We start from the raw sequence: 20,115 nt of genomic DNA on the forward strand, positions 1-20,115 counted from the left end.
AAAATAGTTGAAGAACTCCTGACACAAAACTTCCCTGACATCATGAAAGACGAAAGGATATCTATCCAAGATGCTCATCGAACCCCATTTAAGATTGATCCAAAAAGAAAAACACCAAGACATATTATCATCAAACTTGCCAAAACCAAAGACAAACAGAAAATTTTAAAAGCAGCCAGGGAGAAAAGAAAGGTTTCCTTCAAGGGAGAATCAATAAGAATAAGTTCAGACTACTCAGCAGAAACCATGCAGGCAAGAAGGGAATGGGACGACGTATACAGAGCACTGAAGGAGAAAAACTGCCAACCAAGGATCATATATCCAGCAAAACTCTCTCTGAAATATGAAGGAGAAATTAAGATATTTACAGATAAACACAAGTTTAGAGAATTTGCAAAAACTAAACCAAGACTGCAAGAAATGCTAAAGGAGATTGTTTGGCCGGATGACCAATAATATCAGGTACCAGCACAATACAAGGTCACAAAACAGAACGTCCTGATATCAACGCAACTCAAATAGGGAAAGCACAAAAACAAAGATTAATTCTAAAAAATAAATAAATAAACAAAATAATACACATAACAAGAAATCATGGAAATCAATAGATAAACGATCACAATAATCAAAAAGAGGGACTAAATATAGGAGGCATTGAACTGCCAGATGGAGAGTGATACAAGGCGATATAGAAGGATACAAGTTAGGTTTTTACTTAGAAAAAAAGGGGTAAATAATAAGGTAACCACAAAAAGGAATATCAATTCCATAACTCAAGAAAAAAGCCAAGAAAAACGTAATGACTCAACAAACATAAAATTAAACATTATGAAAATGAGGATCTCACAAGCTACTAAGAAAAAACGTCTCAGCACTAAAAAGCAAGTGGAAAAATGAAATGGCCAACAACACACATGAAAAGACATCAAAATGACAGCACTAAAAACTTATTTATCTATAATTATGCTGAATGTAAATGGACTAAATGCACCAATAAAGAGACAGAGAGTCACAGACTGGATAAAGAAACACGATCCATCTATATGCTGCCTACCAGAGACACACCTTAGACTTAGAGACACAAACAAACTAAAACTCAAAAGATGGAAAAAAATATATCAAGCAAACAATAAGCAAAAAAGAAGAGGAGTAGCAATATTAATTTCTGACAAAATAGACTTTTAGACTTAAATCCGCCACAAAGGATAAAGAAGGACACTATATAATGATAAAAGGGACAATTGATCAGGAAGATATAACCATATTAAATATTTATGCACCCAATGACAGGGCTGCAAGATACATAAATCAAATTTTAACAGAATTGAAAAGTGAGATAGACACCTCCACATTTATAGTAGGAGACTTCAACACACCACTTTCGGAGAAGGACAGGACATCCAGTAAGAAGCTCAATAGAGACATGGAAGACCTACTTACAACAATCAACCAACTTGACCTCATTGACTTATACAGAACTCTCCACCCAACTGCTGCAAAATATACTTTTTTTTCTAGTGCACATGGAACATTCTCTAGAATAGACCACATATTAGGTCATAAAAAAAACCTTTCCAGAATCCAAAACATCGAAATATTACAAAGCATCTTCTCAGACCACAAGGCAATGAAGCTAGAAATCAATAACAGAAAAACTAGGGAAAAGAAATCAAATACTTGGAAAATGAACAATACCCTCCTGAAAAAAGACTGGGTTATAGAAGACATCAAGGAGGGAATAAGGAAATTCTTAGAAAGCAATGAGAATGAAAATACTTCCTATCAAAACCTCTGGGACACAGCAAAAGCAGTGCTCAGAGGCCAATTTACATCGATAAATGCACACATACAAAAAGAAGAAAGAGCCAAAATCAGAGAACTGTCCCGACAACTTGAACAAATACAAAGTGAACAACAAAAGAATCCATCAGGCACCAGAAGAAAACAAATAATAAAAATGAGAGCTGAACTAAATGAATTAGAGAACAGAAAAACAATTGAAAGAATTAACAAAGCCAAAAGCTGGTTCTTGGAAAAAATTAACAAAATCGATAAACCATTGGCTAGACTGACTAAAGAAAAACAGGAAAGGAAACAAATAACCGGAATAAGAAACGAGAAGGACTACATCACAACAGAGCCAAATGAAAGTAAAAGAATCATTTCAGATTACTACGTAAAATTGTACTCTAACAAATTTGAAAACCTAGAAGAAATGGATAAATTCTTGGAAAAATACTACCCACCTAAACTAACACATTCAGAAGTAGAACAACTAAATAGACCCATAACAAAAAAAGAGATTGAAACGGTAATCAAAAAATTTCCAACAAAAAAAAGTCCTGGCCCGGACGGCTTCACTGCAGAGTTCTACCAAACCTTCAGAGAAGACTTAACACCATTACTACTGAAGGTATTTCAAAGCATAGAAAAAGACGGAATACTACCCAACTCATTCTCTGAAGCTACCATCTCCCTGATACCAAAACCAGGTAAAGACATTACAAAAAAAGAAAATTTTAGACCTATATCCCTCATGAACATAGATGCAAAAATCCTCAACAAAATTCTAGCCAATAGAATCCAACAACACATCAAAAAAATAATTCACCCTGATCAAGTGGGATTTATACCAGGTATGCAAGGCTGGTTTAATATCAGAAAAACCATTCATGTAATCCATCCCGTAAATAAAACAAAAGATAAAAACCACATGATCTTATCAATAGATGCAGAAAAGGCATTTGACAAAGTTCGACACCCATTTATGATAAAAACTCTTACCAAAATAGGAATTGAAGGAAAATTCCTCAACATAATAAAGGGCATCTATGCAAAGCCAACAGCCAATATCACTCTAAATGGAGAGAACCTGAAAGCATTTCCCTTGAGAACGGGAACCAGAAAAGGATGCCCTTTATCACCACTCTTATTCAACATCGTACTTGAAGTCCTAGCCAGGGCAATTAGGCTAGACAAAGAAATAAAGGGTATCCAGATTGGCAAGGAGGAAGTAAAGCTATCACTATTTGCAGATGACATGATCGTATACATGGAAAACCCTAAGGAATCCTCCAGAAAACTACTGAAACTAATAGAAGAGTTTGGAAGAGTCTCAGGATATAAAATAAACATACAAAAATCACTTGGATTCCTCTACATCAACAAAAAGAACATCGAAGAGGAAATAACCAAATCAATACCATTCACAGTAGCCCCCAAGAAGATAAAATACTTAGGAATAAATCTTACCAAGGATGTAAAAGACCTATACAAAGAAAACTATAAAACTCTGCTACAAGAAATTCAAAAGGACATACTTAAGTGGAAAAACATACCCTGCTCATGGATAGGAAGACTTAACATAGTAAAAATGTCTATTCTACCAAAAGCCATCTATACATATAACGCACTTCCAATCCAAATACCAATGTCATATTTTAAGGGGATAGAGAAACAAATCACTAATTTCATATGGAAGGTAAAGAAGCCTCGGATAAGCAAAGCATTACTGAAAAAGAAGAAGAAAGTGGGAGGCCTCACTCTACCTGATTTTAGAACCTATTATACAGCTACAGTAGTCAAAACAGCCTGGTACTGGTACAACAACAGGCACATAGACCAATGGAACAGAATTGAGAACCCAGACATAAATCCATCCACGTATGAGCAGCTGATATTTGACAAAGGACCAGTGTCAGTCACTTGGGGAAATGATAGTCTTTTTAACAAATGGTGCTGGCATAACTGGATATCCATTTGCAAAAGAATGAAACAGGACCCATACCTCACACCATGCACAAAAACTAACTCCAAGTGGATCAAAGACTAAAACGATAAAGATCATGGAAGAAAAAATAGGGACAACCTTAGGAGCCCTAATACAAGGCATAAACAGAATACAAAACATTACCAAAAATGATGAAGAGAAACCGGATAACTGGGAGCTCCTAAAAATCAAACACCTATGCTCATCTAAAGACTTCACCAAAAGAGTAAAAAGACCACCTACAGACTGGGAAAGAATATTCAGCTATGACATCTCAGACCAGCGCCTGATCTCTAAAATCTACATGACTCTGTCAAAACTCAACCACAAAAAGACAAACAACCCAATCAAGAAGTGGGCAAAGAATATGAACACACATTTCACTAAAGAAGATATTCAGGCAGCCAACAGATACATGAGAAAATGCTCCCGATCATTAGCCATTAGAGAAATGCAAATTAAAACTACGATGAGATTCCATCTCACACCAACTAGACTGGCATTAATCCAAAAAACACGAAATAATGAATGTTGGAGAGGCTGCGGAGAGATTGGAACTCTCATACACTGCTGGTGGGAATGTAAAATGGTACAACCACTTTGGAAATCTATCTGGCATTATCTTAAACAGTTAGAAATAGAACTACCATACAACCCAGAAATCCCACTCCTCGGAATATACCCTAGAGAAATAAGAGCCTTCACACAAACAGATATATGCACACCCATCTTTATTGCAGCTCTGTTTACAATAGCAAAAAGCTGGAAGCAACCAAGGTGTCCGTCAACGGATGAATGGGTAAATAAATTGTGGTATATTCACACAATGGAATACTACGCATCGATAAAGAACAGTGACGAATCTCTGAAACATTTCATAACATGGAGGAAACTGGAAGGCGTTATGCTGAGTGAAATGAGTCAGAGGCAAAAGGACAAATATTGTATAAGACCACTATTATAAGATCTTGAGAAATAGAAAAAACGGAGAAGAACACACACTTTTGTGGTTACAAAGGGGGGAGGGAGGGAGGGAGGGAGGGAGAGGGCTTTTTATTGATCAATCAGTAGATAAGAACTGCTTTGGGTGAAGGGAAAGACAACACTCAATACAAGGAAGGTCAGCCTAATTGGACTGGACTAAAAGCAAAGAGGTTTCCGGGATAAAATGAAAGCTTCAAAGATCAGCGGAGCAGGGGCTGGGGTCTGGGGAACTTGGTTTGAGGGGACTTCTAAGTCAATGGGCAAAATAATTCTATTATGAAAACATTCTGCATCCCAGTTTGAATTGTGGCGCCGGGGGTCCTAAATGCCAACAAGCGGCCATCTAAGATACATCAATTGGTCTCAACCCACCTGGAGCAAAGGCAAAAGAAGAACACCAAGGTCGCACGACAACTAAGAACCCAACAGATAGAAAGGGCCACATGAACCAGAGACCTACATTATCCTGAGACCAGAAGAACTAGTTGGTGCCCGGCCACAATCGATGCCTGCCCTGTCAGGGAACACAACAGACAACTCCTGAGGGAGCAGGAGACCAATGGGATACAGACCCCAAATTCTCATAAAAAGACCATACCTAATGGTATTACTGCGACTAGAGGAATCCCAGAGACAATGCTCCCCAGAACTTCTGATGGCACAGGACAGGAACCATCCCCAAAGACAACTCATCAGGCATGAAAAGGACTGGTCAGTGGGTAGGAGAGAGATGCTGATGAAGAGTGAGCTAATTAAATCAGGTGGACACGGGAGAGTGTGTTGGCAACTCTTGACTGGAGGGGGGATGGGAAGATAGAGAGAGAGGGAAGATGGTAAAATTGGCACGAAACGAGAGACTGAAAGGGCTGACTCAATAGGGGGAGAGCAAGTGGGAGAAGGGAGTAAGATGTATGTAAACCTACATGTGACAGACTGATTGGAATGGTAAATGTTCACTTGAAGCTTAATAAAAATTAATTTAAAAAAAATCAACACTAATTATCAATGCATTGTGATTGCACGTTGGCTCAGTTTCAGACTGCAGCAGCTGGTAAAAACCTTCTATTTCCTCATCTTCGGCCGTGGTGGTTGGTGCGTATATTTGAATAATAGTCGTATTAACTGGTCTTCCTTATGTGCATATGGATATTATCCTATTACTGACAGCATTGTACTTCAGGATAGATCTTGAAACGTTCTTTTTGACGATGAATGCAACACCATTCTTCTTCAAGTTGTCCTTCCCAGCATCATAGACTCTATGATTGTCCAATTCAAAATGGCCAATACCAGTCCATTTCAGCTCATTAATGTCTAGGGTATCGCTGTTTATGCATTCCATTTCATTTTTGATGATTTCTAATTTTCCTAGATTCATACTTTGTACATTCCAGGCTTCGATTCTCAACAGATATTTGCAGCTTTTTCTTCTCATTTTGAGGCATGCCACATCAGCAAATGAAGGTCCAGAAATCTTTACTCCATCCATGTCAATAAGGTCGACTCTACTTTGAGGAGACAGCTCTTCCTCAGTCATCTTTTGAGTGCCTTCCAACCTGCGGGGCTCATCTTCCAGCACTATATCAGACAGTGTTCCACTGCTATTCATAAGGGTTTCACTGGCTAATACTTTTCTGAAGTAGACTGGCAGGTTCTTCTTTCTAGTCTGTCTTAGTCTGGAAGCTCAGCTGAAACCTGTCCTCCGTGGGTGTCTCTGCTGGCAGCTAAATACCAGTGGCATAGCTTCCAGCATAACAGCAACTTGCAAACCTCCGCAGTACAACACATTGACAGACATGTGGGGGTTGAAAGAGTTAACAAGAACAAAAGCTGGTTCCCTGAAAAAAATTAACAAAATTGATAAACCATTGGCCAAACTGACAAAAGAAAAACAGAAGAGGAAGCAAATAACCTAAATAAGAGATGAGATGGGCAATATTACAACAGACCAAAATGAAATTAAGGAGTCATATAAGATTGCTATGAAAAATTGTACTCTAACAAATTTGAAAACCTAGAAGAAATGGATGAATTCCTAGAAACACACTACCTACCTAAACTAACAAAAACAGAGGTAGAACTAAATAGACACATAAAAAAAGAAGAGAATGAACAAGTAATCAAAAAACTCCCAAGAAAAAGAAGGCCTGGCCTGGGTGGCCTCACTGCAGAGTTCTACCAAACTTTCAGAAAAGAGTTAACGGTATTTCAAAACATAGAAAAGGACAGAATACTCCCAAACTCATTCCATGAAGCCAGCATATCCCTGATACCAAAACCAGTTAAAGACACCATAAAAAAAGAAAATTACACACCTATATCCCTCATGAACTTAGATGCAAAAATCCTCACCAAATTCTAGCCAATAGAATTCAACAACATAACAAAAAAATAATTCACCATGACCAAGTGGGATTCATACCAGGTATGCAGGGATGGTTCAACATTAGAAAAACAATTAATGTATTCCATCATATAAATAAAACAAAAGACAAGAACCACATGATTTTATCAATCGCTACAGAAAAGGCATTTGACAAAGTTCAACACTCATTCATGATATAAACTCTCAGCAAAACAGGAATAGAAGGAAAATTCCTCAACATAATAAAGGATATTTATACAAAGCCAATAGCCAAAATCATACAAAAGGAGAGAGTCTAAAAGCATTCCGCTTGATTGGGAACCAGACAAAAGTGCCCTTTATCACCACTCTTATTCAGCATTTTGCTGGAGGTCCTAGCCAGACCAATTAGGCTAGATAAAGAAATGAACGGCATCCAGATTGGTAAGGAAGAAGTAAAAGTATCTCTATTTGCAGATGACATGATCTTATACACAGAAAACCCTAAAGAACCCTCAAGAAAACTACTGAAACTAATAGAAGGGTTCAGCAGAGTATCAGGATACAAGATAAACACAAAAATCAGTTGGATTCCTCTACATCAACAAAAAGAACATAGAAGAGGAAATCATCAAATCGATACCATTTACAGTACTCCAAAGAAGATAAAATACTTAGGAATAAATCTTACCAGAGATGTAAAAGACATATACATAGAAAACTACAAGACTCTACTGCAAGAAAATAAAAGAGACCTACATAAGTGGAAAAACATAACTTGCTCATGGATAGGAAGGCTTTACATTATAAAAATGTCTATTCTACCAAAAGCCATCTATAGATACAATGCAATCCTGATCCAAATTCCAACGACATTTTTTTAATGAGATGGAGAACCAAATCACCAACTTCTTATGGAAGGGAAATAGGCTCCAGAGAGGTAAAGCATTACAGAAAAGGAAGAACAAAGTGGGAGGCCTCACTCTACCTGATTTTAGAACCTGTTATACTGCCACAGTAGTCAAAGAGCCTGGTATTGGTACGACAACAGATACATAGAAACTGAGAATGGAACAGAACTGAGAATCCAGACATGAATCCCTCCACATATGAGCAGCTGATATTTGACAAAGGCCCAAAGCCAGTTAAATGGGGAAAAGACAGTCGTTTTAACAAATGGTGTTGGCATAACTGGATATCCATCTGCAAAAAAAAATGAAACAAGACCCATACCTCACTCCATGCCCAGAAACTAACTCAAAATGGATCAAAAACCTAAATATAAAATCTAAAACATTAAAGATCGTGGAAGAAAAATTGGGACAATGCTAGGAGCCCTAATAATGGCATAAACAGTATAGAAAACATTACTAGCAATGCAGAAGAGAAACCGGATAACTGAGAGCTCCTAACAATCAAACACCTATGCTCATCCAAAGTCCTCACCAAAAGAGTAAAAAGATTACCTACAGATTGGAAAAAAGTCTTTAGCTGTGACATTTCCTATCAGCGCCTCATCTCTAAAATGCACATGATACTGCAAAAACTCATCTACAAAAAGACAAATAACTGAATTAGAAAATGGGCAAAAGATATGAATAGACACTTCACTAAAGAAGACATTCAGGTAGCTAACAGATACATGAGGAAATGCTCGTGATCATTAGCCACTAGACAAAGGCAAATCAAAACCACAATGAGATTCCATCTCACTCCAACAAGGCTGGCATTAATCCAAAACACACAAAATAATAAATGTTGGAGAGTTGTAGAGAGACTGGAATATTTCTACACTGCTGGTGGGAATGTAAAATGGTACAACCACTTTGGAATTCGATTTGGCACTTCCTTGAAAAACTAAAGTTTTTTTTTTTTTTTTTTAAACTAGAAATAGAACTACCATATGATCCAGCATTCCTACTCCTTGGAAATAACAGCCTTTACACGAACAGATATATGCACACCCATGTTCATTGCAGCACTGTTTACAATAGCAAAAAGATGGAAGCAACCAAGGTGTCCAACAACAGAAGAATGGATAGATAAATTACCTTATATCCACACAATGGAATATTACACATCAACAAAGAACAATAATGAATCTGTGAAACATTTCATAACATGGAGGAATCTGGAAGGCACTATGCTGAGTGAAATTAATCAGTTGCAAAAGGACAAATACTGTATAAGACCACTATTATAAGACCTTGAGAAATAGTTTAAACACGGAAGAAAATATTCTTTCATGGTTACAAGATGGGGGAAGGAGGGAGGTTTCAGAGAGAGGTTTTCACTAATTAGATGGTAGATAAGAACTATTTTAGGTGAAGGGAAAGACAACACGCAATACAGGAGAGGTCAGTACAACTGGACTAAATCAAAAGCAAACAAGTTTCCTTAATAAATTGAATGTTTTGAAGGCCAGTTGAGCAGGGGCGGAGATTTGGGGGCCATAGTTTCAGGGGACATCTAAGTCAATTGGTATAATAAAATTTATTAAGAAAACATTCTGCATCCCACTTTGGTGTCTTGGGTTTTAAATGCTATCGAGCAGCCATCTAAGATGCATTAATTGGTCTCAACCCACCTGGATCAAAGGAGAATGAAGAGCACCAAAGACACAAGGTAATTATGATCCCAAGAGACAGAAACAAACAAACAAAAAACCCAATGCCATCCAGTTGATTCTGACTCATAACGACTCTACAAAGGGCCACATAAATCAGACACTACATCTGCCTCAGACCAGAAGAACTTGATGGTGCCTGACTACAACCAATTACTGCCCTGATAGGGAACACAACAGAGAACCCCAGAGGGAGCAGGAGAGCAGTGGGATGCAGACCCCAAACACTCGTAAAAAGGCCAGACTTAATGGTCTGACTGAGACTAGAAGGACCCCGGTGGTCATGACCCCAGACCTTCTGTTGCCCAGAACAGGAACCATTCCCAAAGCCAACTCATCAGCAAGGATTGGACTGGGCAACGGGTTGGAGAGGGATGCTGGTGAGGAGTGAGCTTCTTGGATCAGGTGGACACTTGAGACTACGGTGGCATCTCCTGTCTGGAGGGGAGATGAGAGAGTAGAGGGGGTTAAAAGCTGGAGTAATGGACATGAAAAGAGAGAGTGGAGGGACGGAGCAGGCTGTCTCATTAGGGGGAGAACAATTGGGAGTATGTAGCAAGGTGTATATAAGTTTTTGTGTGAGAGGCTGACTTGATTTGTAAACTTTGGTACTAACAGAAGCACAATAAAAACTAAAACAAAAAAAGAAGTATGCTGTGCCATTTGATGTACTTGTCCCCAGAGTCTATGGTCATTTGCCTTTGATCATGGGAAATTCATCCCATGAGGTGTTTAGTTACATCTAAGATGTTTCCTGACTGTGCCACTTGTGTGCTCTATTATCTATAATAACATATGAAAAGCACCTATTGTCATGTATTTAGAGATTTCCAACACTGAGCCTATATTTGTGAGCATGTGTGTTCCTTTACCCCCTCTCTAACCTCTTGCCATATCTACCTATCTAACAAATAAATTTGTCTTGGAAGAAGTACAGCCAGCATGTTCCTTAGAAGAAAGGATGGCAAGAATTCGTCTCATGTAATTTCGACATGTTATCAGGAGGCACCAGTCCCTGGAGAAGGACATCATGCTTGGTAAAACAGAGCGTCAGTGTAAAAGAGAAAGCTCTTCAATGAGATGGATTGACACAGTGGCTGCAACAATGGTCTCAAGCATAACAAAGATTGTGAGGATAGTGCAGGACCAGGCAGTTATTTGTTCTGTTATAAATAAGGTTGCTGTGAGTTGGAACTGACCTGACAACAAGAGTAATCTATGTATATATTTGTAGATTATTGTTTGTTGATTCTATTGTTGCAAAATTGTCTCAGCTGTAGTCGTCACCACAGTCCTTTATTCCAAATGTTATCCATAATATATTATGGTCCACACAGTCGAATGCCTTTGCATAGTCAATAAAACAAAGGAAAACATCACTTTGGGTAGTACTGACATTTTCACAATGTTACGTCTTCCTATCCAAGAGCATGGTATGATTTTCCTTTTATGTAGGTCTCTTTTCATTTCTTGCAGTAGTGTTTTGTAGTTTTCTTTGTATAATTCTTGTACATGCTTGGTTAGATTTATTCCTAAATATTTTATCTTTTGGGGGCTATAGTAAATGGTATTGTTTTCCTGATTTCCTTGTCAGAGTTCTCTTTCTGATGGAGAGGAATACAACTAATTTTTGTATGTTAATCTTGTATCTTGCCCCTTTGCAGATTGCTTCTATTAATTCCAATAGCTTTCTTGTGAAATCCTGAGAATTTTCTATGCATAGGACCGTATCATCTGCAAATAGGGATAGTTTCCCTTCCTTCTTACCACTGTGGATGCCCTTTATTTCCTTTTCTTGTCTTATTATGCTCGCTAGGACTTCCAATACAATGTTTAATAACAGTAGTGATAAAGCGCATCACTGTCTGCTTCTGGTTCCCAGGGGAATGTTTTCAGATTCTCTCTGTTGAGCTTAATATTGGCTGTTGGTTGTGTATAATTCCCCCTATTACGTTGAGAAATTTCCCTTCTATTCCTATTTTGTTAGACTTTTTATCAGGAATGGGTGATGAAGTTTACCAAATGCCTTTTCTGCATCGATTGATATAATCATGTGATTCATGTAATTCTTTTCCTTTGTTTTATTTGTATAGTGGATAACATTGATTACTTTTCTAATGTTGAACCAGCCTTGCATGTTTTGTATGAATTCCACTTAGTCATGATGTATTATTTTATTGATCTGCTTTTGTATTCTATTGGCTCAGATTTTGATGATGACTTTTACATCTATATAAATGAGGGATATTGGACTGTAGTTTTCTTTTTTAGTGGTGTCCTTGCCTGGCTTTGGTATTTGGGTTATCGTGGCTTCATAGAATGAATTCAAGACTATTCCTTCCTTTTCTGTATTATGGCATAATTTGAGTAGAATTGGTTTCAGCTCTTCTTTGAATGTTTGGTAGAATTCTCCAGTGAAGCCCTCTAAACCAAGCTTTTTTTTTTTTCTGCTTGGGAGGTGTTTTGTTTTGTTGTTTGTTTTGTTTTGTTTTCTGACCCCTTCAATTTCTTCTTTGTTATAGGTCTTTGCAAATTTTCTACTTCAGTTTCTGTTAGTTTAGGTAGGTGGTGTGTTTCTAGAAATTTGATTTTTCCTCTAGGTTTTCAAATTTCTTGGGGTACAATTTTTCATAGTATTCTGTTATGATCCTTTTTATTTCAGTGTGTTCTGTTGTAATGTCACCCATCTCATTTCTTGTTTGTCTTATGTGCATCTTCTCCTCTTTTGTCAATTTGGACAGTGGTTTTCAATTTTATTAATCCTTTCAAAAAGCCAGCTTTTATTCTTGTTGATTCCTTCTACTGTTTTTCTGTTCTGCTTCATTTATTTCTAATCTAATTATTATTATTTTCTTTCTTCTGGTGACTGCCAGCTTCTTATGCTGCTCTCTCTCTAATTGTCCAAGTTGTAGGATTAATATCTTGATTTTTGTCCTTTTTTTTATGTGTGCACTTATTACTATAAATTAACCTCCGAGCACAGCTATTGCTGTGTCCCACAGGTTTTGTTGTTTTGTGTTGTCATTCTCATTTGATACTAGAAATTTTTTTAATTTCATTTTTTATTTTTTCTATTACCCAGTAGTTTTTTAAGCAGAGTGTTATTTAGATTCCACTGATTAGTTTTTTTTTTTTCCTTGCTCTTCTTGTATTGATTTCTACTTTTGTAGTGCTGTTAACAGAGAAGATGCCTCTCAGAATTTGGTTTTACTTTGTATTGAGTAGGATAGGTTATTTGAGGGGAGAACTGACATCCTAACAATATTACATCTTCTGACTCATGGACATGGGATATATTTCTTTATATTTCAGTCTTCATAAATTTCTCTCAGAAATATTTTATAATTTTTAATATAAAGGGTTTCAGTGCATTTTAAATATTTATTCCAATATATTTTGGTGTTATGGGACATGCTGGTTTTAAACTTAAAGTTACCAGTGTATACAAATATATTTTTGTATGTTAACCTTGTGTCCTACAAACTTGCTAAATTTATATATTGTCTCAAAGTTATTTTTTATACAGTGCTTTAGACTTTCTATGTATACAATGTTATTGTTTCTGCAAATAGTTTAATTTCTTCCTTTCAACTCTTTGTACCTTTATTGTACCTCCAATACAATGTTGAGAAGAAGTCATGAGAGCAGACATTTCTTTCTTTCCTTGCTTCTGCTCTTAGGGAGAAAATATTCAGTCTTCCATGATTAAATATGATGTAGATGCCACTTATAAAGTTCAGAAATTTCCTTTCTATTCCTAATTGGCTGAGAATTGAATTTTGGATGTTGAATCTTGTTAAATGTTTTTTCTGCATGTTTTGAGGTAATCATATGACTTTCTTCTTTGAGCCATTGATATGATGGGCTACCCTGATTTTGAAATGTTGAGTCATCTTAACGTTTATATATTTCTGCTTTTAATTGTCAAAATTTTGTTGAGATTCATTGCATCTATGGTCATTAGGGATATTCATCAACAAGTTTGTTTTCTTCATACTATCCTTTTGTGTGTGTGTGTGTGCATGTGCATGTGTCAAGGTTTTGTTGGTCTTATAAAATGGGAAAATAAGAGCTTTTTCCTTCTCTAGTTTCTAAAATAGTTTGCATAAATTAGCAATACTTTTGCCTTACATATTTAGTAGACTTCATTAGTAAAACTATCTCGTCCTGGAGTTTTCTTCATGGCATAGTTTGGGTTTACAAATGCAACTTAAAAAATAACTCCAGAGTTACTCAGAGTTTCCATTTCTTCTTGAGTTAATTTTACTAGGTTTTTAACTAAAGAAAGGTGTCTATTTCATATAAGGTATCAAAATTTGGCGTAATATTTTTATAGCAATTTCTTACTGTTATTTTAGTATCTCAGCAGTTGTACTGATCTAATTGATACTGCTAATTTGTGATTTTCCCATTTTTCACATGATACTTCTTTCTAGGTATTTATTAGTATTTTCAAGGAATACAATTAAGGCTTTTTATTTTTATTTTTTCTTTCATAATCGATTTATTTCCTTATATTTACTAATTTCCTTCATCTACTTGGAGTTCATGTTATAATTTTTTCCAAGCTTCTTAAGGTCGAAGGTTAGATCATTCATTTGGATCTTTCTTCTTGTCTAATGTTAATAGTTAAAGCTATAAATTTTCCTCAAATCATTTCCTTAACTGCCTCCTACAAAAATTCATGTTCTTTTTATTACCTTTCAATTTAAAATAATTTAAGCCACTAATTGTCATATTAGGCACCAATGAGTAAGAGAAAAAGTGCTCAGTGAGGGAACTAAAATGTCTCAGGCCAGTTATAAAATAATTACACATATTAAAAAAAATTAGTCTACATTAAGAAAATGACTTAAATAAGAACACAGAAATGAAAAGCTGACTCAAGTCTAACAAACAAACCCTAGGCATTCTAACAGAGAGTAAGTCCAGAACAAAAATTTAAGCTCCAAGACTTTATTATCTCGAAGATTTTTATACCTAATTGTAATTTTTCCACGAAAGAGAAAATGAACTTGAAGATAGCATATTTGTAGAAATACCCATTGCCACTTGAAACAAGTGGATACTCTCAAATTACTTCTGTTCCAAAGTTCGAAATTACTTTCAGGAAAGTAAAATCATAAAATGTCCTGTGTAGCTGGAAAGTAGAGACACGTGCACAAAAGAAAAAATCAGAATTTCTGAATGCCAGTCTGGTTCCTGGATACTCACGGATTCTTGTCCAGCCCCAGAACAAACATTTTTTCACTCATTTACAGTGACAATCCCAACAAGGCTTTTCAATGCCCCTTTTATATCCTTGTTCCTCAGGCTGTAGATAAACGGATTCAGCATGGGTGTGACTATGGTGTACATCACTGAAGCTATTGCACTGGCCCTGGAATTTTGGGTAGTGGCAGAACTGAGGTAGACCCCAAGGCCTGTACCATAAAACAAAGAAACAACTGAAAGGTGAGACCCACAAGTAGAAAATGCCTTATACTTTCCCCTTGCTGATGTAATTCTCAGTATGGAAGAGACAATCCGAGAATAAGAAAATATGATACCAGTGAGGGAAATAATGCCTATTACCACAGTTGCAAAATACATCTCTATGATACTGAGGAGGGTGTCAGAACAGGCAAGTTGGATAACCTGATTGATTTCACAGAAGAAGTGGGGAATTTCCAAGTTAGTACAGAAAGACAGTTGCAACACTAACAAACCATGTAGCAGAGAGCCCAGAACACTCAATATCCAGGACGACACCAGCAACAAGACACAGAGTCTGGGATTCATGATAACTGTGTAGTGCAGTGGATGACAGATGGCCAAAAACCGGTCATAAGCCATTATAGAAAGGAGTAAGATATCTAACTCTGCAAAAAGGATGAAAAAATACATTTGCGTGAGGCAGCCTTGATAGGTGATGATTTTGTTATGGGTGTGGATATTCAGCAGCATCTTTGGGATAATGGTAGAGGTGAAACATACATCTACAAAGGAAAAGTTGGCAAGGAAAAAGTACATGGGAGTGTGGAGATGGGAGCTCGTGATGATGGCCAAGATGATGAGAAGGTTCCCAATAAATGTGACCAAGTACATGGACAGGAACAGCCCAAGAAGAAGGGACTGCAGTTCTTCCACTTCTGAGAGTCCAAGAAGAATAAATTCTAAAACCTCTGTGTGGTTTCCTGGTTCCATGTAGCTGGTATGACTGCCAAGAAACTGAAAAAAAGAGGAATACTTTACAAAAAAAAAAAAAAAAAAAAGTCATCATCAACCAACAGCACTACAACAGATTATAAATTTTACATAAATAAATGTAAATACAAATATTGTATTTGACACAGAAAATAAATAAAAGCCTGTATTTTGTCAATAGATCAGGTTCAGATGAATATTCAGGATTAAAAACATAGCCATTCTTTCTGCATCTGTCTACCCTTCCAAGTTAGCAAATTAATCCCTAATCATAACTACCATACCAAGACAGCACTCTTCCTACATACATTTCTCGGAGATAGAATCATCTAGCTCCTTACTCCTCAGAGTGTGATCCATGACTAGCAGCATCACCCTCATCTGGGAGCTTGTTAGAAATGCAGCCTCAGTACACTACCCCTACTGAATCAGAATCTGCATTTTACCGAGTTTCCAGGTGTATTAGTTTCCTAGGGATGACGAATTACCTAGGTAATCTTTCATAGGTAACAAATGACCAAAAACTGGGTAGCTTCAAACAACAGATATTTATTCTCTCACACTTCAGGAGGCCAGAAGCTGAAAATCAAGCCATCATCAGTAGGACTGTTTCTTTCTGGAGGCACTTTCCTAGCTTCTGGTGGTTGCCAGAAATCCTTGGTGTTCCTTGGCTCGTAGACATGCCATTCCAATCTCTGCCTCCATCTTCAAGCGGCACTCTACTCTCTGTGTCTTCTTCTCTTCTCATAAAGATATCAATGATTGGATTTAGAGCCAACCCTAAATCCAAAATTATTTCACATCAGGATCCTTAATTAACTACATTTGAAAAGTCTCTAGTTTTTAACAAGGTCACATTCTGAGACTTCAGCAGGACATACATTTTGGGGGAATACAATTCACCCCACTATACTAGGTGATTCATATACAGATACAGTTTGAGAAACACTAATCTGACAGGGGGTGCCTCCAGGGATAGGAAGTCTTTCATTTTAAGTGTTTTTCCTTTTACATTCTCTTTAGCTATAATACATTACTCTTCCAAGAGCTGAAATTTCCTTTCTTGTGGTTTTCATCAGCTGCACTTAATTCTGATGTCTAAATTGAAAAGGCTCCTTTGGGATATTTGTCCAGAGGATACCTTCTTCCCTTCTAAGACATGGGCTCTGTCTCACAAATACCATGACAGGCCTGTGCAGTCAATTTTATACTGTCAAAAGCATTTGGTCAGAAGACATGACAAAAGATAGCCCAATGAGCATCTTACACCATCCCTGTGTCCCCCCACCCATGGAATTTGGAACTGAAACTTTGAGATTACAATTAGTTAAGTGGGACATTGGGATTCTTGTTGTGAGGTTCATATACTGCCAAGGGCATGGAGAAGCAGAGAAAAACATTTTTTAGAATAAAAGAAAAGAATAATTTAGACATGCAGAAAGGAGTTTAGACAAGAGACACAGTGGACACTATGGGGATAATGGAGAGAAAAGCTGCCTCAGACCCTGCCAGGTTTCTGCTTCCAAACAGACACTCAGAGACCCACCATCTGGAGGGGATGGTGAACATACTGGTTGAGAGTGGGAAGTCTCCAGTCACACTATAAGCTTTTGAAGCCAAAGTCTGGCACTTATTAGCTATGTGACCACAGGACAGTTACTTAACCCCTCTCTGCTTGTTTTTCCTTGTCTTTTTTTTTAACATGTAAAATCAAGATCATTGTAGCACTTATACTGTTTTTCAGAAGAATAAATGAGTTACATATGTACCCCACTTGGGACAGTGTCTACAAACAGAAGTCTTATGTAAGTATTAGCTGTAAGCTTTATATAAGCATTATCTATTACTATCATTGGAACATAATCTTGATTATTTGTATTTTGGCTATGCTTACCATAATGCCTTATATTGTTTCAAAAAGTATAATAAAGTTGAACATAAAAATACAATATTTATTCCTGATTTAAACGGACGTGCTTCTAAATGGGAAACCCTGGTGGCATAGTGGTTAAGTGCTACAGCTGCTAACCAAGAGGTCTGCAGTTCAAATCCTCCCTGCAGTCCTCGGAAAATCTACAGGGCAGTTCTACTCTGTTCTATAGGGTCACTATGAATTGGAATTGGCTCGATGGCAGGCGGTTTCGTTTGGGGTTTTTTTTTACTTCTAAATGTTCTCCAGTTAGTATGATGTTGATGTAGATGTAAAATACCACATCTTCATCAAGTAAGGAAACCTAAGAAGTTTCCTGAATACAAACAAACAATTTGAGGGACAGAGTGGCATGGATGGGGCCTGGGGACTATGGTTTTGAGGGACATCTAGGCCAACTGGCATAACAAAGTTTGTTAAGAAAATGTTCGCATCCCACTTTGGGAGGTGGCATCTGAGCTCTTGGAAGCTGACAAACAGCCATTTAGGATGCATCAGTTTGTCCCAACCCACCTGGAACAAAGAAGAATGGAGAACACCAAGGACATATGGAAAATACGAGCCCAAGCGACAGAAAGGGCCACATAAACCAGAGACTCCATCAGCCTGAGATTAGAAGAACTGGATGGTGTCCAGCTACTACCAATGACAGGGAACAAAAAGGAGAGTCTCTGGCAAAGCAGGAGAAAAGTGGGGAGCAGAACTCAAATTCTAGTAAAAAGACCAGACTTAATGGTCTAACTGAGACTGGAAGGACCCCAGGAGGCATGGCACCCAGACTCTCTATTATCCCAAAACTAAAACCATTCCTAAAGCCAACTCTTCAGACAAAGATTAGACTGGAGTAAAAGACATAAAATGGTACCTGTGAAGAATGTGCTTCTCAGCTCAAGCAGATAAAAAAAAAGATACAGGAGACTAAATGGGCAGCTCCTGTCCAGAGGTGAGATGAGAAGGCAGAAAGGGCTGGGAGCTGGTGAAAAGGACATGGGAATAGCAGGGTGGAAAGGAGGAATGTGCTGTCACATTATAGAGAGCACCTAGGGTTACATAACAATGTGTGTGTAAGTTTTTGTAAGAGAAACTAACTTGAACTGTAAACTTTTAGTTAAAGCACAAGAATAAGAAAGTGTCTCCTTAGAGAAATTTTTGAGAATTTTGTATATAGACAAAGAAAGATGAAATTTGTCTTACACTTATACAGTATATCTTGAGATGGTATTTACAACTCACAACTCAGAAAATATTTTGTCCTATAAAACTGTCAAATACTTTTGAAGATTTTAATGACTTTCCAAAAGCTTTATGGTCATAAAGATGTTGGTTGGATATGGATGCCATCACTTATCAGCATAAGGTTGAGAAAAGTAAAACATAATATATGTATACACACAGTTAGTATGGTGCTACATCACTAGTGAATAAAATGTTATCTTACAGTGTTGATCTGTGATGTGATTTTTAAATGTTATATATTTCCACATTTTCCTAACCTCTGACAACAAGCATTTATAAAATAGAAATCAGTTTCAAAAACTAAACTAGGATTTTTTTTTAACTCTACTGTTGACCTCAGTTATCAATCATGAATGCCATAGTTGCTAAAAAAAAATTCAACTAATGTATTTCATGATGGGAAAAGAGAATAAAGAAAAATGTCAGACAGCAAAGTGATAAGGAGAAAAAAGATCAGAGAGACAGAATGCAGAGAGCAGAGATAAAAGTAACAAAAAGATATGGGTTTGTTAGTCCCTATGTGTGTGACTTCATGTACAATGACTTGTGCCTCCTATTTCCTGCTTCACTGACTATTAGAAATGATGGAGTGACAGTGACTTAAATAAACTCTAGATATTTTCCTATGGTCCTTTTCTGAAAACTTTATTGACCATGAGTCTAGTACTAATATCAGAGAAAATAGTGGCAAGGGAGCTGTAAAAACAGTGTGGAAGAGGCGGAGCCAAGATGGCGGACTAGGCAGACGCTACCTCGGATCCCTCTTACAACAAAGACACGGAAAAACAAGTGAATCAATCACATACATAACAATCTACGAACCCTGAACAACAAACACAGATTTAGAGACGGAGAACGAACTAATACGGGGAAGCAGCGATTGTTTCCAGAGCCTGGAGCCAGCGTACCAGTCAGGTACGGCACAAGCACAGAGACCTGCTCCACCCCCCTGAACTAACCCCGGGAGGGGGACCAGCCGGTTCCACGGGTGGCGTGGGACGCAGCCGTTAGGAGAAGTCCCCGGGAGGCAGTGACTGATT

General features: G+C 37.3%; 1 protein-coding gene across 1 annotated transcript; it reads right to left on the reverse strand.

The window, feature by feature from the left end:
- Positions 1-14,970: 14,970 nt before the first annotated feature.
- On the reverse strand, positions 14,971-15,909 carry LOC126071233 (olfactory receptor 7A10-like). Its single transcript, XM_049875474.1, has one exon. It carries the CDS (start codon positions 15,907-15,909, stop codon positions 14,971-14,973), a length of 939 nt encoding a protein of 312 aa, XP_049731431.1.
- Between the last annotated feature and the right edge of the window lie 4,206 nt (positions 15,910-20,115).

Source organism: Elephas maximus, chromosome 3 (assembly GCF_024166365.1).
Source record: "Elephas maximus indicus isolate mEleMax1 chromosome 3, mEleMax1 primary haplotype, whole genome shotgun sequence".
NCBI classification, from domain to species: Eukaryota; Metazoa; Chordata; class Mammalia; order Proboscidea; family Elephantidae; genus Elephas; species Elephas maximus.

Excerpts from the sequence above, each read along its gene's own strand:
- LOC126071233 (XM_049875474.1), bottom strand. The coding sequence starts at position 15,909 with ATGGAACCAGGAAACCACACAGAGGTTTTAGAATTTATTCTTCTTGGA.